A 22383-nucleotide genomic window follows, 5' to 3' on the forward strand; every position below is an offset into this window, starting at 1 on the left:
TTTTGCAGATGAGTATAGACTCCCCGAGAGGTGAAGTGCTGGTGGGTTTTACCCACGCGTGTCACCCTGACTCTTCGGCACTGACTTGGTCACTCTTCCCCTCCGGGTGGGCGCGTAGCCCCTTGGTTCTGCTCTCGGTCGCCGCGGGACCCGAGCCCTCGGGCACCTCCCCCTCGCCGTGGCCGCAGAAGCACAGAGGCCCGCGGGGCTGGAGTTGGACCTTGCGGCGAGGGAACCCGGCGTCCGCGGGGGCGGGGCGGGGCGGGGGCGGGGCCTCAGCCCCTGCGTCGGCGCCGGCGCGGGCGCCAAGAGGCGGCCCCCTGCCCCACCGAGTCCGCGGCGGAGTCCAGGGCCAGGAGCGACCGCAGCTTAGCCCCAGCGAGCGGGCGGCGGCGCCATGGCGTGCGCGGGGCTGCTCACCGTGTGCCTGCTCCGGCCGCCCGCGCCCCAGCCCCAGCCCCAGCCCCTGCGGCGCCCCCAGCTCGCGCCCGACGCGGAGCCCGCCGGACACGCGCTCTTCCAGGACGTGAGTGGGCGCGGGCTCTGCTCGCGGTGTCTCCAGCCCGAGGTTCTGTCAGTCTCCCCCTCTGGGGCTGTTCGGGCCCCTCTGCTGTCTCTGGGTCTCTGCGTCTCTGCCCCTTTCTCTGCCCCTGATGTCTCTGTCTCTGGACCCCTCTGCCTTTGTGTCCCCTGTTGTCTATCTCTCCATGTCTCCCCTTGTCCCTGCTCCAGTGTCGCTGCCCTTGCTGCCCCCCAAACCCTGCAGCCCACCCCATCTGTGTATCTGGTGTTGGGGGGGCGCTGTCGGCAGTCACAGCAGCGGTACCCCACTCTGTAGCAGCCCCAGGCTGGGCTGACTGGGGAAGGGGAGGCTGGAAGCACGAGGGGCCCCTCACTCCTGACTCTAGTGCCGCCCCTCCTCCCCGAGTCCCTCAGGCCCCACTCCAGGGCAGCAGAGTTCTACAGATGGTAAGGGCTGCTCAGAGTCACCCTTCCATGAAGTCATGGGTGGACTTGTAGCCCCCATGGGCACCAGTCAGGGCCCTGAGCCCTTTCGCCACCATTTACCCCTGTGCTTGGCTCTGTCCTGGCCCCTTCATGCCCCAACTCCAGAGGGGGGCAAGGCTATCTCCCGCCCCCTCCCCACTTCCCCTAATGACTCAGCACCTTGACCACAGCCCTGGCTGGAAGGGACTGGACCCTCCCTCTTCCCAGGTAGGAAAACCAAGGCCTGAGGGGGTATGTCCCAGGTCAGTCATGGAGGCAGGAGTGCAATAGGGTGACCCCAGGTATCTCCATTCCCAGCCTAGCACCCCTCCCTGCACCCAGTATCTCCATCTACCCCACCTGGGCCTCCCTGGCTTGCTGTGTGCCCCTCAGCCTGGGGCAGACCTTCTCTGAGTTAGGCTAGAGGTTAGAGTCTTTCCTGAGCCTGCTGACCCTTAGAAAACAGGACCCTGGAGGGGATTGGCATTCAGAACCTGGAGTTCATTGGGGCTCTCGGTCCAGGCTTCGCCCACCCTGCTTGCCAGGCCTGCCAGTCTCCCCTTTGCTGGGCTGCTTGGGGTGACCAAGCAGTTCACTGAGAGGGATGGGGACCTGTCATGACTCTGCTCCTCTCTGCCTCTGTTGCTCTTCTTCTCCACTTCTAAGTGAAATCTGACGGCCTCATCTTTTGCCACCCCCACTCCCACTTGCACGTGTGTGTACACGCCTGCCAAAGGTCCTCACAGTCAGCCCCATAGGAGGCCCCAGCCCTGAAAGGGTTAACCCCAGCTGCCAGTGGAAACTCAGGCACCTGCAGAGACAGAGTAGCCACTGCCTGCTGTGGGTCTTCAACAGCATGCAAGGAAACAGCTCAGAGAGGGCAACTGGGATAGACCATGGCCACACAGCAAAGCTTGGGGCTTAGTTCTAGAATGGCTGTGCAGGACTCCTGGGCTGCAACCTGGCCCATCCCCTCAACCTTCCTCAAGCTGGGACTGTGCCAGGGCTGATGCATCAGATAAAGCTCGGGCTGCACTGGGTGTGGGAGGTGGGGACGCAGGGAGCTGGCCAGGAGCACCCCCCACAAGGCCAGGCCCTGCAGGAGAAGTGAGCGGGGGTGGCACCCACTGCGTGCTCTTCCTGTGCCCCGCTTGCAGGAAAAGCTCCTGCAGGGCTGAGCTGGGCAGGGGTTTGGGACTAGGCTGAGGAGGAGGAAAGGCAAGGCAGGGGGTAGGCCGGCCAGCTGGGCCCCTGTCGGGTTAGGTGGGACCTCTGGCTTCCCAGGTGGCACTCACAGCTCCCCCCATGTCCCTTTACCTCTAGGTTTTCCGCAGAGCAGACAAGAATGGTGAGTGTGGCTTCCCCTGGGTCCCATGGTGGGGGGCAGGGTGGGAGGCATCCAGGAGGCCCAGGGAGAGTTGGGAGGTTGGGTGGGAAATCTAGAGTCGCAACAAATCTTGGGGGCCCAAAACAGGAGAATCAATCAAGGCATCCTTCCCAGAGGAAGTGCTGTTCTCAGCCAAGTTTGGCAGGATGGAGAGTGGAGGAAATGCGGTTTGGCCAGAGGCTGGAGGTAGAGGCTGACTTTCACACAGCACCCTGGCACGGTGGTGCACATTTCCTGTACATGGCTTCGTGTTGCCCTCACAACCACCAACTAGATTGGAATTCACCCTATTTTACAAAGGAGCAGAGGCCCAGAGAGATGAAGCAGGTTGCCTAAGGTCACACAGGCTTGAACTGATAGGCTTGAACTTGGGTCTTTGCAGCGTTTAGTCCCTGGCTCCTTGTGTGAGGCACTTGGAAGAGTGAGGTAATGGAGATGAGGTCTTTTTGGAGATAGTACTCAGGTTTTCAGAGGACTCAGTAACTTGTCATGTGACCAATCGTCTGGACCAGGGAGGTCGTGGAGGACACAACCGACCCATGCCTTGGGCAGGGATAAAGCTGGTTCCAGGAGTCAGCTCCTCCTGCCTTGGGTCCTGGTCAGTCACAGACCCTGGTCTAGGAGAACCTTGGAAGCTATAGCAGGAGTCCTACGTGACCCAGCCAGCAGCAGCCTGCTCTCCCAAGTGACTTGGAGCAGCCCGCTGTGCCCTGCATGGCCAGTGGAGGGTCTGAGCTTCGCAGTCAGCCTGGGGCTCCTTTCATCTGGGTCTTCACGCCCTCTTGTGTTTCATCCTCCTAGAGATGGGGTCCTGTTCCCACTCCTTGCCCCTTCTCCTTGGGTTTCTTCGAATTGATGGGAATTGTTTGTCCCACCCCATTGATCAGGGCACTTGCCCTCACTTGGACCAGGTCATTCTGTCTGGGGAGATTCAGACTGTCCCCTGGTTCAGGGGCCTCATACATTTGCCCAGAGGCCTCATACATCATTCAGGCCAAATCCCATGTCTGACTGTCCCACATAAATGCTCCCAGCCTCTGCTCACATGCCCCTGTGATGGGGAGCTCATTCCCTTCTAAGCCAGCCTGCTGCTGCCTGCAGAGGCTCCAACTAGTAGGAAGATTCCATCTGCCTCCCCCTGGCTTCTCTGCGAAGGTCCTGGGTCCAAAGCATGGCGGTTCCTTGTGCCTTGCAGCGAGGCTGGTCCCTAAGTCCTTTCAGGTGACATCTAGGCCCTGCCACACTCTGGCCAGGTCCTAGCCTGTTGCTTGTTTTTTCATTTGGCAACCATTTACTGAGTTCCTACCCAGTGCTATGCACATACTGCCCTGTCCCTTGGGTGCCTGCAAAGTAGGTTCTGTTGCCTTCAGCGGTCACCTTTGAGGACCCCAGTCCTTTTGTCCTCAACAGTCAGGTCCCCCATGGAGCTCAGATTCCCATCCCACCTGGCTAGGTGGCGGTCAAATGCTATGAGGCCCTTGGGGCCCTGGACCTGGTGCCGGGGTGCTGTCAGGGTCAGGGATACCTCCTCTGCTCCTTGTCCTTCCCCTACCACCAGATGATGGGAAGCTCTCATTTGAGGAATTCCAGAATTACTTTGCCGATGGGGTTCTTAGCCCAGGGGAGCTGCGGGAACTGTTCAGCGGCATTGATGGGCACCTCACCGAGTGAGTACGAGAGGGGGCTGTGGGTAGATGTGAGGTCAGGTTGTCTTTACCCCCCTGTGTCCTCTGCTGCCTTGATTCCTTTTGTAGGATGAGGAAGACGGGGCAGGGAGAAAGGTACCAGGGCTCGGTTCCAACTTTCCCCACTCGCCTACCCCTCTCCAGCTCCAGCCTTGCCCACTACACTGCTTCCAACTGGGACCCCAAAATAGCCAAGCCTGAGTCATCACCCATGGCTCAGCTCCCCATTCCCGCTTCCCGCAGGGACCAGAGGATGCCTGGGGACAGCTGGGCCCCGCCTGCTTCCACCCGAGAATGCAGTGCATGAACACACACACCTCCCCTTGTGTGCTCCCACATCTACACGTCTTGGCAGGAGTGTGCATGCGCTTCTCCGTGCCTGCTTCCAGGGATGTGCATGCAGAACCGCTGTTCCTCCCTCCACTTCCCTTCTCCCATTTCCTGAGGGTCAGTCTTAGGCTCCCAAGACTTGGGCTGGAACCTTCATCTGCACTGCTCCCCCTCCCCTACTGGCCAGACACCCCAGACAGTTCCTTGTCCTTCAGGGCCTCACTAAGGCAGCTCCTCCTCTAGGAAGCCCTCCCTGACCTACCAACTAAATACCCATCTCTGGACTTCCCTGCACCTGGCTTCCCCTCTGCAGCTCTGGCCACTTCTCGCTGGCCTGTGTCCACATCTGTCTTCCCCTGGCCCGAGATCCTCTTGGAGGCCAAGAATGGGTCTGAATCTTTGCCCTTAGAGTGATTGGTGGGGGCAGTAGAACCCATTCTGTGACCCTGCCAGGACTGTCCACAGGAGCAACTTAATCTGGGGCAGAGCAGAAGTGGCCTCCTTGTTAGGCTGAGCTGGGAGTTGGTGGGGTGGGAGGTGGAGCATTGGCCCCATCAGTCCCAATTTACCAGGCCCAAGTCTAAAGGTCTGAAGAGCGCCTTCTCTTTTCCCTGCAGCAATTTAGAAACTGAAAAACTGTGTGGTAAGTAGGCCCATGGGAGCTCTTGTCTCCCAGGGCCCCTGGGTCCCAGGGTAGGTGTGGCAAGGGGCTGTTGCTGGTCTCCTGATGGGACAGGTCGGGCTGGGCTCAGTATACAAGACCTGCTTGACTGCTGAGGATTTCTGGGGGGCCAGAATCCCAGGTAGATGGGTGGGGGTCCAGGAACCCTTGAACACCTCTTCTGCCCACAGACTACTTCTCAGAGCACCTGGGTGTCTACCGGCCCGTGCTGGCTGCATTGGAATCGCTGAACCGTGCAGTTCTCGCTGCCATGGACGCCACCAAGCTGGTGAGTGGAGTGGCTGATGGTGGGGGGCCACCGTGAGGCAGCAGGTGTCTGCTGTGCTGTGGGATCCTCCACAGTCTTGACTCAGGGTTATGGAGCTAGGGGCTTGGGTTCAAATCCTGGCTCTCCCACTTTGTGCCCCTTGACCTCTCTGGGCCTGTTTTTTCATCTATAAGCTATCATGACAATAGAGCTGCCCTCCTTACATCATTGTGACGAGTGAGAATGAAGGCAGGGGCTTTTGTCTGTGTTGTTCTATTTCCAGCACCCAGAATAATGTCTGGCACACAGTAGGTGCTTCGTACTAGCGGCTGCTGTTGCTTTTGTTACTGGCCAGTCACAGCTGTGATGGGTATCATGCAGGGCTGAGCTAGGCGTGGGAGGCTGTGCTCACATGTTCACAGGGCAGCGCCTGGCTGAGGACATACGTGAGTAGGCAGGTATGTGAGCACCCATGTGTTTGTGTGCACATATGGACATGTATCTGCACAAGCACAAACAGTGTTGACATCCGGGGCTTGAGCCCCTTGAGTGGTGACTTCAGAAAATAAGCCACCCTTCCCTTTGTGTGTTCAAGAAATAGTGCCACCTCCCTTTGCTCCATAGCTCTTGTAGGGGGAGGGAGTAGACTGGGTGTGGTGGCTCACGCCTGTAATCCCAGCACTTTGGGAGGATGAAGCAGGCGAATCACAAGGTGAAGAGTTCGAGAACAGCCTGGCCAACATGGCAAAACCCCGTCTCTACTAAAAATGCAAAAAAATTAGCCAGGCATGGTGGCGCGTGTCTGTAATCTCAGTTACTTGAGAGGCTGAGGAAGGAGAATCACTTGAACCTGGGAGCTGGAGGCTGCAGTGAGCTGAGATTGCACCACTGTACTGCAGCCTGGGTGACAGAGTGAGACTCCATCTCAAAAAATAGGGGGGTGAGGAAGGAACAGTGAGCAGGCCTGGGATTGTGCCTGACCCCACTTTTTACAGAAGGGGAAACCCATGCACTCATAGTTAACAATCACCTGAGCACACAGCCAGGCACAGGGCTCCTCCTGGTGACTTTCACATGAGAGTTAGTAGCTTTTCAAAGGCTTGCCCCTTGGGGCCTGGCATGGGATATGTGTCCAAACGGTACATGACGACAGGTTGGAGGAACTCCCATATCTGTTCATGGAGACAGGTGGGGGCATCACCTTTATTGCCATGAAGTGGGGCTTGGGGGTGGGCAGCTAGACTGGCATTCTCTGAACTGGCAGTGGTTGGGGAAGATTCAAACTGCAATTCAAAATGAGGGTCCCATGGGTCCCAAACACCTCCTAGCCCGGAAAGGGTATGGGGGTGACCCGTCCAGTCAGCGCCAACCTTCAGGAGGACCCTGCCAGCTCCAAACACTTGAGACTCTTTAGATAGAGAGCTGTCCTCCACCGCGGTATCCCCCCACCCCCAGTCCAGCCTGACTCAGTTGAATACATCATACAGCAGCCTGGAGCCACACTCCTGGTACATGGCCCGGGTTATCCAGCGGCGCTGGAAGGAGTGCAGCGAGGCCACCATGGAGCCGCCGGTCCACACAGCCATGCCACGCCCATGCTTGGCCACCAGGTGGGGCCGCAGGGCCGCGTAGCCGTGTCGCCGGCACTGCGCCTCCAGCTCCTTGTCCAGGCGTTCGGCGAAGCCAGGAAATAGCGTGGAGCCGCCGGCCAGCACCACGGTGTCTGCCAGCCGTGTCCGCAGCATTTTGGGCATTTTCTGCAGCGCCCGGAAGGCCAGCGCAGGCAGCCCCGGCTCATCTTGGCCCAGCAGGCCCGGCTGGAAGATGGGTTCGGGACAGCGGAAGCGCTCGCTGCTGAGGCAGATGCAGCACCCGTTACCCATGCTGAAACTGGCCGGATGGTGGCGGGCGGGGTTGCGGAGGTCGCCCTCGAAATCCAGGGACACATAGCAGCTGCGCTTCTTGAGATGTGTGATGGCCTTGCGGGGCAGGGCCTGCTGCGAAAGATCAGGGTCCGCCGCCACCAGCAGGTCCCGTAGATAGCGTGACAGGGTGCTGCCCGCCACGTTCAGCCGGAAAGTGGCCTGGTGCCACGAGTGACCTGCGTAGATGGGCGTGGCGTGGCACACGCCCGCGCCCGCCTCCACGGCCAGCCCACTGAACACGCCAGTGGAGCAGAGCGCCAGCAACGCGGTGCTGGCCATGTGGCATGCGGGCACTGCCAGGGTCTCGAACAGCAGCTCCGCTACCCTTTCGCGGCCCGCGGGCGGTGCCGACGGCGAGTCACTCACCAGCACGGGCCACTGCTCCGGGCACACCCGCAGGCCGCCCACCAGCAGGCGCTCCCACAGCCCTTCCAGCGCCTCCCAGTCCACCACCACACCGTGCTTGATGGGGTGCGCCCGCGCCACGCCGCCCGCCAGCTCGCAGCCCGGCGCGCCGGGCAGCACCGGCCGATCCCAGCTGGGCACCAGGCTGGAGCTCTTCAGCACTATGCGCGGCTGGTTCTCGCCCGCAAAGCCCGCCTTGGTGAAGCCTGAGCCCTGGTCCACCACCACCGCGACACGGCCCATTGGGGACAGCCGGTGCACACGAAGGCTCCCAGACACAGACGACACCTTCAGGCTCAGCCCCACCTTTCCATGCCACCGGACTCTGTCCTAGAGAGTGGTCCCCTTCAGCCCCTGGCTCCGCCTCCGGGGCTTAAGTTCCTCCTCTTCTGGGTCAGATCACTACCCCTCTCAGCTCTTCGCTCCGCCCTCTGGTTGGAAAGCCCCCGCCTCTTCTGTCCTTGCCGTTTGCCTCCTTTTCAGCTCGTGGCACTTGCCTACGCCTGAGACTCCGCCCCTAGTTCAGGCCTCAGTCTCGGCTCTGTCTGGGTTCCAGCTGCATGTCTCCATCTTCCTCTTCCTCTGGTGCCGGGCTCCAGGCTCCACACCTAGCACTGGGCCCCACACTCTTAGGACTCGCCTCTGCTTTGCTGTTCAGCCCAGTCAGCCCTTGCTGAGATGGCTGACAAGATGGCTAGGACTGATCTTTTAGAGTCTAAGAAGGCTCCAGGAGGAGCAGAGCTTTGAGGGTAAAGAGTTCCTGTGGCAAGGCCATTTGGACATATATCCCGGTTGGGGACCCAGGCAGCCTCCTGGCACCTCTCACCTGGGCTTGACGGAAGTTCCTGGTTGTGGAGTGGGTGGGGCAGGTCAGAAGGCCAAAAGGAACTTGGATTGGGCTCATTGTGACCTCACTCCTCAGCAGCCGTTGCACTTATGCAGCCCCCTACCCTAATGACAACTCCCTGGACCCATCTTCTCTCCTGGGCAGGGCCAAGGGCAGTGATTTTGGCATCCAGGGGCCTGGCTTCAGCAGCCCAGCACAATTAGTCTGATTCCTTTCCCACACCACTTAGAATTATCTGATGTACGCTGGCCAGATGTGTGGCCCCTACCCTCCCAGCACCAAAGAAAAAGCTTTTAGTCACAGATCTACAGCTCTGAGAAGCCAGGAGAGACTCTGGCCCTACCATCAGGGGTTTCCGCAGATGGAGTCACGTGGACCTGAGTTTAAGACTCAGTTCTTTTTTTTCTTTTGAGACGGAGTCTGCCCAGGCTAGGAATGCAGTGGTGCAAACTCGGCTCAGTGCAATCCCTGCCTCCCGGTTTCAAGTGATTCTCCTGCCTCAGCCTCCTGAGTAGCTGGGATTACAGGCGCAAGCCCCCTAGATGGGGCTTCACCATGTTGGCCAGGCTGATCTTGAATCAGGACCTCAGATGACCCACCTGCCTCGGCCTCCCAAAGTGCTTGGATTACAGGTGTGAGCCACCGTACCCAGTGAGACTCAGTTCTGAGGCTGACTTACTATGCAGTCCTAAGCAAGTCTTGATCTTTCTCTGGGCTTGGTTTTCTCCTCCAAAGGGTAGTAATAATCCCCACACACAGGAAAGAGGCCACTTCTTGTTTCTGCAAAGCGTCATTATTCTCTTCAGGACAAATTTGGTTGCAAGTAGAAGACTCAGGTGAATGTAAGCCAAAAATAGGGACTTTATTACAAGGATCTTATATGTTTTGGATACCAAGGGCAACAGTGAAGTCAGGTTTCAGAAATAGGGTCTGACCTCAGGGCTGTTAGAAACTCAGGATGTTGTGCACTGTCTTTGTATTGTGTTTCTATTCTGAAGATTGGCTTTATCCTGTGCATGTTCAAGTAGAGAACATGGTCTCTTACGGCTCCTGAATGACAGTCCTAGGGGGAGGGGCTGACAGGGCCAGCTTGGGCCAATTACTGTATGGGTAGGATGTGCCGCTCCATGGAAGAATGTGGTTACCCTGATTGTAACCATGTGGGTGGTAGGGAAGAGTCAGTTCTCACAATTAGCAGGAGCGATGCCATAGTCTTCAGCCTGGTGCAGGCAAGGTGGAGGAGATGTTCATCAAAGTGACGGTGACAGCAGAGGCTGAGCTGGTGGCTCTAGTGAGCTGGGACCTCCAGTCCTGCTGCATCTGCCCCCACAAGAAGGCATCCTGAGGTTGGTTGCCAGTGTGTGGCAGGAAGGCAGGCTGCAAGTTCGGCAGGCTGGGGATGGCACTGAGGTGTGGAGCTGGATTTGGGACCCAGAGGAGTGAGAAGTAGCAGGATCCAGGCCGCAGAAAGTGGCAGGGCCTTTTTTAAGTGATTTGGGGAGTGAGGCTGAGGCTGGGGGCTTTTTCCCTGTAGGTAAGAGACCTGTTGAAAGCTGATGAGCAGGGGAGTGGGCTGCCCTAGACAGATGAATGGTTTGGAAGAAGGCTTTGTCTTGTGGGAAAGGAGATGGGACAGGGTAGGTTGGGAGACAGAGGTGCCTTAGGGAAGATTGGGGGGCTGAGTGTTTTGGGGTTACCAAACACAATGTGTGGGCATGAGGGGCCAGAGGCCCAGGGTTTCCAGCCTGTCCTGGGTGCGTCCACAGCAGAATCCACGTCTCAGGCCTTGCCCCAGCTGACTGTGGTGTCCTGGCTATCCTTCTAGGATGGTGCCTGTTGGTCTGGGACCCTCCCTCTGCCTAAGAGGGATTTCTGGATGCTGGGGGAGTTGCAGGCTTTGCTGGAAACAGATAGCGTGGCCACGCCTGGGTTTGCCCAAGCCCACCTCGAGCCTGCACACTGGGCGGGATGTGACTGGGTTTGGAGTGTTGGGGGAAGGGAACTGCCTCTCACCGCTGTAGCAAGGTGTGGGGTTGTGTTCTGACTCTTGGCACAAGGGAGGAGAAAGCAAAAGACAGCCTTGGCTCCAGACCGTGGCGGTGGCTCTGCCCTCAATACGCCTCGCCTCGTTCACCCCGGTGCGGCTTCCAGCCTCCGCTTTGCCTAACCCGACTCTGCGCCCGGACGCCTCCAACAGGGTTCACAGGCGCCAGGGTTGCCACAAGCTCTTTATTGGAGGGTCAGGGGCTTAGAGCCGTGAGCGACGGCAGCGGTGCCGTTTGTGCGGCTGCTCTTGGGTGGGGCCGGCCTTGCCGGGTGCTTTGCCCGGGGACCGCAGGCACTGGTGCAGCCGCGGCCAGCTCAGCGCGGCCCCGGCCTGGGCCCCGGCCCCGCCCGCGCCCAACGCACCGGCCACGCCCTCTTCCGGCCGCCGCGCCTCCCGCCGTAACAGCAGCAGCACCGGCATCTTCAGCTCGCCCTCGCCGCCTTCTCCCGCTCCGCGCAGCCTGGGCGCCGCCGGGGAGCCTAGCCCACTGCCTGATTCGTCGTCACTCGGTCGCCCAGCCTCGGCCAGCGGCTGCCGCTTGTCTAAGGGGAGAAGCAGCACGATCCTGGTCTGGGGGTGGAGCAGGGGTGTGAGGAGGGAGAGTGCGCCGGGGCTGAACCCACGACCCGGGGCCTCCCCGCCCTTCTCCTGGGACCCTCATCCACCCGGGTGCTGTTATCCGCCCATGCACAGGGCTGGAGGGGACCCCTGTCCAATTCAGGCTGCGGGGAAGCCCGCCTTTCCCTGCTAGGCGCCCCGGACTCTGCCTCCCTCTGGAAACCATCATCCATCCCAGGCTGACTTCCTGAGACCAGGTTTATGAGATTCCTTCTAAGCTCTATGTCAGGGGCTCTCAGCACCCCCTACCCCCGCCTGGTCCAGAGTCTCTGCTGATTTGAGAGGGAGGCAGGGAACTTTTGAGTCTAGGAGCTGGCGAGAGGACGCAAGGGGATTCCCCCTGCCCCTAGCTTCAGTAGTACCAACTAGGACTGATTGTCCTTGTTGGGACCTCCGCCTGTTTGTCCAGGGTTGGGAGAGAATCCCACTCACACTCACCCCCCTGGGCCCTCAAGTCTCATCCACCTTCTAGTTCTGGCATCTCTGCCCTCTTTTTTTTTTTTTTTTTTTTTTTTTTTAAATAAGACTGAGTCAAACAGGGTCTTGCTATGTTCTCCAGGCTGGAGTGCAGTGGTGGTGTCATGGCTCACTGCATCGCCGACCTCCTGGGCTCAAGCAGTCTACCTCAATCTTCTGAGTAGCTGGGACGGTGAGCATTTGCTACCACACCCAGCTAATTTTTAAATTTTTGTAGAGATGGGGCCTCCCTATGTCACCTAGGCTAGTCTCAAACTCTTGGGCTCAAGTGATCCATCCACCTTGCCCTCCCAAAGTGTCGGGATTACAGGCGTGAGCCACCTTGAAAGGACCCCTGTCTACACCTATGTGGGCTCCTGGGATCCTCATCCTTGGGAGAGATTTTCCAGTTCCTCCCTCACCCCCTAGGACTTCACACAAGGCCTAGGCTCTCAGCATCCCTTCCCACCCAGCTGTCCAGCTTCCCCTGACTCCCATGGGTCTCCCTAGCCCTGCTTCCCATCCCCCACACTCACAGCTGGCTTCTTCCGAGTCAGGTGGCTGAGGAACTGTCTCCACCAGGCCTTGTCCATGTCACTTGGCCTCTCCTTGCGGGCCTGCTTGGGTGCTTTGGTCCTTTTGTGGGATCCACTGTTTCCCATGGTGGGGCTCGTCACCTCTGGGGACCGTGGCCCACACTCTGTCTGCTCTGCCCCCTGAGTCTTGGCCACATTGTGACCTCATGAGCCGACCTCACCAACTGCAGGCTCTGAGCACAGCTTCCCAGGGCCCACAGGTAGATCTGGGCTGTATTCACTCTGTTACTTCTAGCCTTGGTTTCTCAGCTTTAAAATGGCTAATGATCGTAAATGAGGCAATGCATGTAAAGTGCTGAGTGGCAAGTAGAGGGGGATTTCTGTGGTTTAGATATGATTTTTGGCCCTGCCACTAACTTGCTGTGTGACCTTAGCCCAGGTAATCAACCTATCTGGGCCTTAGTTTTCTCATCTGCAAAATGGGGTCAATTATGGTTCCTGTAAATTGTTACAAAGGTTAAATTAGGCCCAGCGTAGTGGCTCATGCCTGTAGTCCCAGCACATTGGGAGGCCAAAGCAGGTGGATCACCTGAGGTCAAGAGTTCAAGACCAGGCTGGACAACACAGTGAAATCCTGTCTCTACTGAAAATATAAACATTAGCCAGGTGTGGTGCATGCCTGTAATCTCAGCTACTCGAGAGGTTGGGGCAGGAGAATTGCTTGAACCTGGGAGGCAGAGGTTGTAGTGAGCCAAGATCACGCCACTGTACTCCAGCCTGGGTGACAGAGTGAGACTCTGTCTCGAGAAAAACAAAAGACTAGGCAGGGCATGGTGGCTCATGCCTATAATCTCAGCACTTTGGGAGGCCAAGCCAGACTGATCACCTGAGGTCAGGAGTTTGAGACCAGCTTGACCAACATGGAGAAACCCCATCTGTACTGAAAATACAAAATTAGCCAGGTGTGGTGGTGCATGCCTGTAGTCCCAGCTACTTGGGAGGTTGAGGCAGGAGAATCACTTGCACCCCGGAGGAGGAAGTTGTGGCGAGCTGAGATGGCGCCATTGCACTCCAGCCTGGGCAACAAGAGTGCAACTCCTTCTCAAAAAAACAGAAAAACGGCTGGGCACGGTGGCTCACGCCTGTAATCCCAACACTTTGGGAGGCCAAGGCGGGCGGATCACGAGGTCAAGAGATCAAGACCATCCTGGCCAACATGGTGAAACCCCGTCTCTACTAAAAATACAAAAATTTAGCCGGGCGTGGTGGTGTGCGCCTGTGGTCCCAGCTACTCAGGAGGCTGAGGCAGAAGAATTGCTTGAACCCGGGAGGCGGAGGTTGCAGTGAGCCAAGTCGCGCCACTGCACTCCAGCCTGGCGCCTGGTGACAGAGTGAGACTCTGTCTCAAAAAAAAAAACAAAAAAAAAAAAGCGCAAAAAAAAAAAAAGACTAAATGAAATTCTTAGAATAGTGTCTGGCTCTGAGTGGGTGCTTCTGTCAGTTCTCTGGTTGCAAGCAACAGAAACTAATCATCTCAAATACTTGAAAAGGGATCTTTTTTTTGGAAAGATTTCATGGAGATAGAAACCTTGGCCTGAGAATGAAAAGACCCAGCCTTTTCTCTGTCCCTGTCTCCCAGCTCATAAGCACGGCCCGAGAGGTCCCATCTGACAGCTGAGCTGACGCAGATCATGGCAGATGAAGTCTCTGATGGATAGGCCTCTGGAGTCCCCTTGGAGAGGGCAAGCACCTGGACCACAGCTCCCTAGGACTCCCACCCTGGCCTTGTGTGTGTGTGTGTGTGTGTGTGTGCGCGCGTGCGTACGCGCACGTGGTGGGGTTAGGCAATTCTCAGGTGTTTGTGACTCCTGGGTGTACAAGTGGGCAGGCTCCTTAGTGTATTACACTTGACCATAGACGGCTGGCAGGTCTGGCATCGAGAGCTTGCGGGCCAGACCCTGGGCTGAGTTCTGTGCAGGAATTCACTCCCGGGAGCTTCTTGCAGCTCCGTGTGCTGAGTTTCATCCTTCCTGTTTTAGAGATGAGGAATTGGAAGCTCCAGCAAGTGCAGGTAGTGGAGGAGCCATGGAATCCCATGATGGGCCATGCAGGGCCTAGCATGTGGGCAGCCTCTCTGCCTCTGTGCCACTCTGGGAAGGGCTGGGAGGAGGCTGACGGTGTTGGTTGGGGTCAGTGCTGGGGTGTGTGTGTGTGTGTAAGTGAGGATGGCGACCTGATTGTCTTTTATTGGCAGCTCCTAGTAAAGAGCGCTCAGTGTTTGTTGTGTGCATGAGTGAATGAATGAATGAGTGAATACATAGATTATGAGTCTGTGGCCGCATCAGGCCATCATTTTGCCTCATGTGTCAAAATTGGCCTTTGGATACCCTGTAACAGCTCCATGACAGTGCTAAAGGTGGTAGCCCTGACAGAGAAGGGGCCATGAGGTCCAGAAAAGCCAGGCATACCGGCAGGCAGATGCCTCCTGTGAGTTGGCCTCACACCCCTCTGGAGGAGGCCAGGCCCGGACAAGGAGGGATCCAGGCCTCCCTACCCATCTGATCTCAGTGCCCTCCTCCTGCCTATGCCAGGTTTGCATGCCCCTGGTCTGATGAGCAAGAGGCAGAGGACCCACTCAGAAATCAATGCCCGGGCTAGGAGATGCTGACCGTGCCCCCTTGGCCCGCAGGAGTATGAGCAGGCCTCCAAGGTGGACCAATTTGTGACGCGATTCCTGCTTCGGGAGACAGTGAGCCAGCTGCAAGCCCTGCAGAGCTCGCTGGAGGGGGCGTCAGATACCCTGGAGGCCCAGGCCCGTGGCTGGCGGTATGTAAGGGCCCTGCCGACCCATGGGGCCAGTGCACAAGCGCCCACTGTGACCCCCATTCCAAATCCCCACAGTCCTAGCATCCTGGCGGGGAAGCCATAACAGGGTGAGATGAGACTGGTTTTGGGGCTCGGCCTTGGAATCCCAGGAGGCCTGTCTACCCCACCCAGGCCTGTCCTGTCCTGGGGCCCCAGTCTTCAGCCCTGTGAGCCTTACTTCCTATAGGTCAGATGCAGAGAGTGTGGAGGCACAGAGCTGGCCCCACAGCAGCCGGCGGGCGGGGCGCCGGGCCCTGAAGAGCGTCAGCCGGTCATCCACCTGGTCCCCTGGCTCTTCTGACACAGGTGTACCTGGGGTGGGGTGGGAGGCCTGGGTGAGGCAGGCACCACATCCCTGATTCCAGCAGGGTCTGCTCATCTGCTGCCCCTCACTTCATCCCAAGAACGTCCTGGGCCCCTGCCTGACCCTGCATGGGTCCCACCCACAGGGCTCAGCTCAGAGGCCGAGATGCAGTGGCGGCTCCAGGTGAACCGCCTCCAGGAGCTCATTGACCAGCTCGAATGCAAGGTGAGAGCTGCCGGCCCAGGGCCCCACGAGGGAGGACCCTCCTGGTATCTGCCTGAGCCAGGGCCACTCTGGAGGCCCAGCCCACACTCTGTGCCCTCACAGGCCCCCCGCCTGGAACCACTGCATGAAGAGGACCTGGCCAAGGGGCCTGACTCGGTGAGCCCAGGAGAGGGGCCAGCAGCTGAATGGCAGGGTCTGGGGGTGCTCATGAAGTGGGGGTTCATGGAGCCATCTGCCCGCCCACCCTCTGCGGTGCTCACATGCCCCTCTCCCAGACCTGCGAGGCAGGTGCCGGGTTCTGAGACCCTGCAGGAACTGCTGCCCCTCTCTGGGCTTTGGTTCCCCATCAGCATTTCTGAAAGCCAGGTCTGTGGCCGTGAAGCTGGAGGGCAGAAGGAAGTGGTAGCATACTGCAGGAGGGAGGGACAGTGGCTGGGTCAAGCAGCACCCTTGGAGACAGAGGAGGATGGAGTCAGCGAGGCTGGGGGGCAGGTTGGTGACTCATGCCTGTAATTCCAGCACCTTGGGAGGCCAAGGTGGCAGGATTGCCTGAGCCTGGGAGGTAGAGGCTGCAGTGAGCCATGATCCCACACACCACTGCACTCCAGCCTGGGTGACAGCTGCAGGGGACCTCCTGGAGGCCACAGTCAGTCCCTCCCCTGCACCTGGTCCCACACCGGCCCTGGCTGACTGGCTGCCTCTCCCACCAGCACATCCTTGTGGTCCAGAGGCAGGTCCAGGTGGCAGAGGAAGCCCTGCAGGACTTCCACCGAGCCTTGTGCTGCTATGTGGACTTCACAGCGGCCCAGAGCCATTGTCTGCAGTGAGTGCCCAGCTGGAGGTGGGGAGGGGGTGAGGAGACGGGTGCTTGGGCTGGCCATCCAGGGCCAGGACTCCCATGAGACCCCTGGCAGAGGTGGGCAGAGGTGGTGGCAGCCCTGCCCTGGCTATCTCTTTGGCCCCGCAGTGTGTCCGCCCAGAGGATGCCGGACGGTGCCTCCTTCACCCTGTATGAGTTCTGGCAGGATGAGGCCTCCTGGAGAAGGTATGAGTGCCAGTCTGGCCAGTAACACTGTGGAGTGTGGCCCTGAAGTGAGTCAGGCCAGGGTTCCAATCCTGCTCACTGGCTCTGTGACCTCAGATGAGTGACCCTACCTGCCTGAGCCCCCAGGTCCTTACCAAAATGGAGGTGGTAACAGTTCCACCTCCTGTGGGCTAAAGGAGGTGACTGGGAAGACCTGAATACAGTACAGGCACTCAGTGAGTACATAGTTGTCACTGTGGGCCACATCCTATGCCAAGCACCTTGTGCAGTGTCCATTCCACCTGCACAGCATCCCCGTGTCACAGAGGAGAGGACTGAGGCTACAGAGGCAGCATGAGGAGGGCCGGGGTCTGATCCTGGCAGCAGGGCAGGGGCGGGAGTGGGGAGACCGAGGTCGAGGCAGCCTGGGTCCCTCCACAGGCACCAGCAGTCGCCCTGCAGCAAAGCCTTCCAGCGCGTCCTCATCGACCACCTGCGGGCCCCAGACACCCTCACCACTGTGTTCTTCCCAGGTTCGTGGTGGCTCCCCACTCCCTGTGGCCAGGAGGGGCAGTGGGCTCCTGAGGCCTCCTGACCCCCGCCTCTGTCCCCCAGCCTCCTGGTGGATAATGAATAATAACTGAGCCAGACCCACTCACGCTGAGGACCCCAGGGCCCTGCCTGCCTCCCTCTGGAGTCTTCTGGACCGGCCAGCCCAGCACAAAGACCAGGCCTGCCTCCTCCTGGACCTGAGCCTGGTGGAGGGGCTCAGCCCAGGGATCAGGGACTGGGCTGCTTGCTTTTAATTTATTGATTTATTTATCCATATATTTTATTGTCACTTCAGCCTCCAAACTGCTTGGGCTTCCACCTGGCTCAGGAGGCCTGGATTCTGGTCCCTGCTGTCCCTGCCTGGCCAAGCGACCCAGGGCAGGTCCCATCCCTCTCTGGGTGGGCCTTGGGCCCTCTGGCTGCCTAGTGAGGATCCTGCTTTCCTTCTGCTGTCTCGGGGCCAGGCTTCTGCTCCTCCCCAGGCAGCAGCAGAAGCAAGGCTGATGCTCAGGGACCCCCCAACCCCTCAAACCTTGCCTCCTGAGGCTGGGCCAGACCTGGTGCCCCGTCACCCTCCCAGGCCACCAGGCTCTTGACTCTTCCATCACCCATGGATGTGCCAGAGGCCTCTGGGTTGATTTGCATGCTATTTGCATATCGTTTGCATGCCCTCACCCACCCATTCTCAGGGCACTATGGGAAGCCCAAAGGTGACCTTGCCAAGTAGCAATAATTTGGGCCCAGGGTCACCTATTGCCCCCAGAGGCCTCTGAACCCCAGGCTGGGAGCCCCGCACAGAGGCAATAAAGGCATTAGTCCCTTCCAGCGTCGCCTCCTGTCTCTCACAGGGCTGGGCCGTGGGACTGTGCGCCTCCCAGGCCAGAAGCTCCAGGCGGGACACCTCTCTCTGGAAGTCCCCGGTTCCCACCTCCTGCCCTCACGCTCGCAGAGTGGATGCTCACAGGAGCTGATGCAGGTTTCTCACTTCAGTGTCCCCAACCCTGACACACCTGGTGGTGGGTCCTGCCTGAGTGACATGGGCCCTGCGGGGTTTGCAGGGGCTCTAGCTTCACCCAGAGCTGCCTCCGGGCCCAGATTGCTTGGCCACACTCCTGTGGGAACACCTGTTCTTCCACCAAGCTGGACCTGTCATTGCCACTTACATAGAGTGGTTCTGGGTGGACAGTGGCTGATCAGTCATACCAGCCCCTGGGGATATCCTCCTGCCCCTCTCCATTACTGGGGGCATGGAAGGGAGGTGACTGACAGGGACATCTAACCAGCTGCTCTAAAGAGAAGGCTTGGCACCACAGGAGCATAGGATGGCATTTGACCTGGCCTGGGAGCGTTGGTGTCAGTTTTCCAGACAGAAGAGATGGCACGTGGGCCCCGAGGAGGAGAGCTCTCCTGGTGGATTTTTTTTGTATTTTTACACTGGGCTAATTTTTTTGTATTTTTAGTAGAGATGGGCTTTCACCATTGGTCAGGCTGGTCTTGAACTCCTGCCCTCAAGTGATCTCCCCACCTTGGCTTCCCAAATTACCGGGATTACAGGCATGAGCCACTGCACCCAGCCCACTGCCTTCTTTAAACAGATGCCCAAGCCCTCAGGCTGACTCCTTTGCAGTGGGTGCCTCCTTAATTTTTGTGCCCTGGGCACCCTGCCTGCCTCCTGTAGTGAAGTTCTGAAGGTTGACACCTCTTTATTAGGATTTTTAGTAAGAAAGGCTTTTTTCTCCCTCCCTCCTGAAGGCTGGAGCTGCAGGGGAGGGCACTGTGGGCGGGGACGCCCAGCAGGGTCAGGGGCCTCTTAGGACAGTGGTTTGGGCTGTGAAAGGTGAGCAGAGGGCCCCGGGCAAGTGCGAGAGCAGAAAGGAACCTTGGAGTGTGAGGGCTGGGGCGAGCTGAGGAGGCCAGGTGCGTGGGAGTGGAATGTCGTCTTGCAGGTGACAGGGAGACAGGAGGGTGCCAGACAGTGGTGATGGACATGGGTTGGGGTGGAGCTGAGCATGTACAGGGCTGGAGCTGCAGCCACAGAACAGATGGCTGGGCTGGGCTGGGGCTGTGGGGACCGGAGGAAACCCTCAAGCCTCTACGTGGTCTTGTCGAGCTCACAAACCCACCTCATCTGCAGCCTGTCATCCCCACTGCTGCGCCTTGCCATACCCCAGGTCAGGGCCACTGTCCTCTCAGGCCTGGAAGACTGCAGCAACTTCTTCACCTGGCTCCCATCCCCTGTCCACTCCCTGTAGACACAGCCAGAGGGGGCTTTCAGAACTTTGCCATTTTGAAAAATGCACCTCTCTGGCCAAGACCCTTCAATGGCCAGAGAGGTACATTCAGCATCAAGGTCATAATTTCATGTCCTGGCATTTGAGGCCCTTAGCAATAGAACCCTACTCCCAATTTGTGCAGCCTCCTCTTCCCAAATTACACTCCAGCTGCACTGGGCCATTTGCAATCCAGTCACCATGTCTGTGGCCTTTGTCACAAGCCATTCCTGTCCACTGCAGAAATGCTTGTGCTGTGAGGAGCAGGTGTGTGCCATTGCACTGGGGCACCTTTCCCAATCCTTCTCTTGGTGGCTCTTCAGCTCCTTTCGACAGCCACCGGGCACCTGCTTTATAGCAGGTGCTGGGATGATCAAATGTCCAGGGCTGGTGATAGCACCCAGTCAAAGGCAGGCAGATCCCTGAAGCCAGGAGAGTTCTGGGCTCCTGGGCCAGCTGCCACCCCCCCATCCTTCCACCCACTCTGCACCTGCTTTCTCCCCTCCCTCACACCTGCACCTGTGACTCACCTGTACATATTCAAACCTGTCCCAGGGACTGGCCCAGTGCCAGGCCAGGCTGGAGACAGCAATAGTCTAGATGGTGGCCAGTGCCCTGTGGCTCTCCTAACAATTCCCCTTAATACAGCCTCTGATGGGCTGAAAGGAAGGGACTGAGAATTAGGTGGTCTTCAAAAAGGCTTTGTTGAAACATAAGACTTGAGCAGGACACCAGGTTCCACAGAGTGCTGGGCACAACGTGGTTTCAAGGAAACCACATTGCACATTGGTGGGGAGAGAAACAGGTTATGGCAGCAACCAGTTTACAGGCGCACCATGGGTGTTTACAGGCCTTGTGCTAGGGGCTACGCCCATGTTGATTGCATTTTACCCTCGCAACACCCCAGAGGTATAGGCATCGTTCGCATCCCCAGCTTACAGAAGAACAAGCTCAGTGAGTAGGTGCCTTGCTCTGGGTCCCGCAGGAGGGATCCACTCCCTGGCACCAACCGCTGCTAGCCGTTGCTGGGAGTGAACGATGCTGGGAGAGGGCAACTTCTGGGAGCAGAAACCAGCCCCGGCTGGAGGAGGCAGAGGCAGCTACACCATTAAGAAGGAACGATAGATGCCAGGCCTCGGGGCCTGCAAAATGGCCGACAGGGCAGCAAGGATGAGCCCGGTGTGAGGGGCCGGATGAGCCAGCCCTTGGAAGGCGGGGAGGCTGAGCCCTGATTCTGGAACTCCCAAGGAGGAACCCAGAGAATGTTAACTCATGGGTGGAGAGGCAGCCTGAGAAAAGGCTGATGCGAAGGGGAAGGAAAAGTGGCTGGTGTGTAGTCTGGAAAGGAATCTGGCTCAGGGATGGAGGCCACACTGGGGAAAGTCCAGCTCTGTCCACAAGAGGGCTCCTGGCAGCAGGCAGCAAAGCCCACCTGAGGAGCAGAGTGGGGCTGGTTGCTGGTTCCCCCAAGCCTCTTGGGAGGAAGGCTAAGAAGGGGACATGACATGCCTAATCGTGACTCTGACCCTGGAATACCAGCAGTCAGAAAGAAGTGGAGATGGGCAAGAGGTACGTTTGCTTCCCAAGATCCTATCCCTGCCTCGGGACAGTCCCCTTTCTGCTGAGAAACGCATCAGCAGGCTCCTGGAGGCCGCCCTTGGTAACATGAAAAAGTTTTTCCCAATTAACCTTCCAGAGGGATGGCTCCTTCACAGGTCCCAATTCTTTGTCTCTTTCTGACAAAGGTAACTCGACAGTAATTCTTTTCTTCAGATTGATGTAATCTATCGCTGAGTAACACACTACTTCAATGATTGTCATTTCCAGAATTCTATTTTTAATCTGCCTAGTCATTTTCAGACTTTTTGCTCATTGTTTTCCAGTGCCACCTTCAGAGGTTTCATATTTTATATTCTGTATCTGGTGGTAGCAGTATCTGAAGCCCCCGGGGTCGCAATCAATTACTGTTCCTGATGACTTCGCTCACGATGGCTCATGTCGTTGGAGGTTCAGTAGTTTTTCTGGACAGCTTATAATTTGTTGACACACAGTATTGATCCTGAAGGTCCTTAGATAATTATCTTAATTTCTCAGCTCCAGGATTCTTTGACCTTCCTTCAGTATAAATCTGAACCCCAGCCCCAAGAGAGAGAAGATCTAAAATTACAGAGTCTCTGGTGAGATTTTTTTTTTTTTTTTTTGGAGACTGGGTCTTGCTGTTGTTGTCCAGGCTGGAGTACGGTGGCACAATCATGGCTCACTGCAGCCTCAACCTTCTGGGCTCAGGCGGCCCTCCCACCTCAGCTTCCCAAGTTGCTGGGACACAGATGCCCAGCTAACTTTTTAATTTTTGTAGAGATGGGGGTCTCACTATGTTGACCAGGTTAGTCTCAAATTCCTGGGCTCCAGCGATACCAGCCTCCCAAAGTGCTGGGATTACAGGTGTGGGCCACTATGTGCAGCCCAATTCTTTTTTTTTTTTCTCAAGCAGGGACAGAGATGTTTCCAATTCAGTTTCCATTGTAGATGGGCAGATTTTCCCGCTGCCTTTTCATGGTGCCAAAGGTGCTGAGCTACCTGCCTTCGTAGAAAGGCCCCGGTTTTGTTTCTGCACTTTGTATGCTCAAAACCAAGTCTCACATTGCCCTGGAGGCAGTCAATCCCTCCAGCTCTTGAGTTCGTGGAATGTCCTGTCTATCTATGACCTCAGCAATGCAGTTAAAAAAGTACATTCGGCCGGGCGTGGTGGCTCAAGCCTGTAATCCCAGCACTTTGGGAGGCCGAGGCGGGTGGATCACGAGGTCAAGAGATCGAGACCATCCTGGTCAACATGGTGAAACCCCGTCTCTACTAAAAATACAAAAAATTAGCTGGGCATGGTGGCGTGTGCCTGTAATCCCAGCTACTCGGGGCTGGGGCAGGAGAATTGCGTGAACCCAGGAGGCGGAGGTTGCGGTGAGCCGAGATCGCGCCATTGCACTCCAGCCTGGG

The 22383-nt window shown here is 57.8% G+C and overlaps 3 protein-coding genes across 5 annotated transcripts; 1 reads left to right on the plus strand and 2 right to left on the minus strand.

The window, feature by feature from the left end:
- Positions 1-290: 290 nt before the first annotated feature.
- On the plus strand, positions 291-17947 carry NECAB3 (N-terminal EF-hand calcium binding protein 3). 3 transcript variants are annotated; one of them, XM_032295237.1, is made up of 13 exons: positions 291-526; positions 2311-2335; positions 3933-4041; positions 5007-5032; positions 5242-5339; positions 14842-14978; positions 15205-15323; positions 15467-15546; positions 15649-15702; positions 16257-16369; positions 16514-16591; positions 17012-17103; positions 17186-17947. In XM_032295237.1, the coding sequence occupies exons 1-13, from the start codon at positions 398-400 to the stop codon at positions 17212-17214; spliced, it is 1089 nt and encodes a 362-aa protein (XP_032151128.1). In that variant the 5' UTR covers positions 291-397; the 3' UTR covers positions 17215-17947. The 3 variants fall into 3 exon arrangements, with proteins under 3 accessions (XP_032151128.1, XP_032151125.1, XP_032151126.1); XM_032295234.1 differs by having other exon boundaries at positions 15467-15702; XM_032295235.1 differs by lacking the exon at positions 291-526 and adding an exon at positions 845-1215 and having other exon boundaries at positions 15467-15702.
- ACTL10 (actin like 10) lies at positions 6502-8470 on the minus strand. Its single transcript, XM_032295238.1, has one exon. The coding sequence runs from the start codon at positions 7889-7891 to the stop codon at positions 6785-6787; it is 1107 nt and encodes a 368-aa protein (XP_032151129.1). The 5' UTR covers positions 7892-8470; the 3' UTR covers positions 6502-6784.
- CUNH20orf144 (chromosome unknown C20orf144 homolog) lies at positions 9980-12567 on the minus strand. Its single transcript, XM_032295239.1, has 2 exons — positions 12153-12567; positions 9980-11112 (listed from the first exon to the last, which is right to left on the minus strand). Exons 1-2 carry the CDS (start codon positions 12276-12278, stop codon positions 10744-10746), a joined length of 495 nt encoding a protein of 164 aa, XP_032151130.1. The 5' UTR covers positions 12279-12567; the 3' UTR covers positions 9980-10743.
- Positions 17948-22383: the final 4436 nt, after the last annotated feature.

This window comes from Sapajus apella, unplaced genomic scaffold (assembly GCF_009761245.1).
Source record: "Sapajus apella isolate SASKATOON/1434 unplaced genomic scaffold, GSC_monkey_1.0 scaffold33, whole genome shotgun sequence".
Classification (NCBI taxonomy): Eukaryota; Metazoa; Chordata; class Mammalia; order Primates; family Cebidae; genus Sapajus; species Sapajus apella.

Excerpts from the sequence above, each read along its gene's own strand:
- CUNH20orf144 (XM_032295239.1), bottom strand. The coding sequence starts at position 12,278 with ATGGGAAACAGTGGATCCCACAAAAGGACCAAAGCACCCAAGCAGGCC. Across the intron at positions 11,113-12,152 it reads TGACTCGGAAGAAGCCAGCT|ACCAGGATCGTGCTGCTTCT; the intron begins GTGAGTGTGGGG and ends CTCCACCCCCAG.
- NECAB3 (XM_032295234.1), top strand. The coding sequence starts at position 398 with ATGGCGTGCGCGGGGCTGCTCACCGTGTGCCTGCTCCGGCCGCCCGCG. Across the intron at positions 15,703-16,256 it reads TGGCCAAGGGGCCTGACTCG|CACATCCTTGTGGTCCAGAG; the intron begins GTGAGCCCAGGA and ends CTCTCCCACCAG. Across the intron at positions 17,104-17,185 it reads CACCACTGTGTTCTTCCCAG|CCTCCTGGTGGATAATGAAT; the intron begins GTTCGTGGTGGC and ends TCTGTCCCCCAG.
- ACTL10 (XM_032295238.1), bottom strand. The coding sequence starts at position 7,891 with ATGGGCCGTGTCGCGGTGGTGGTGGACCAGGGCTCAGGCTTCACCAAG.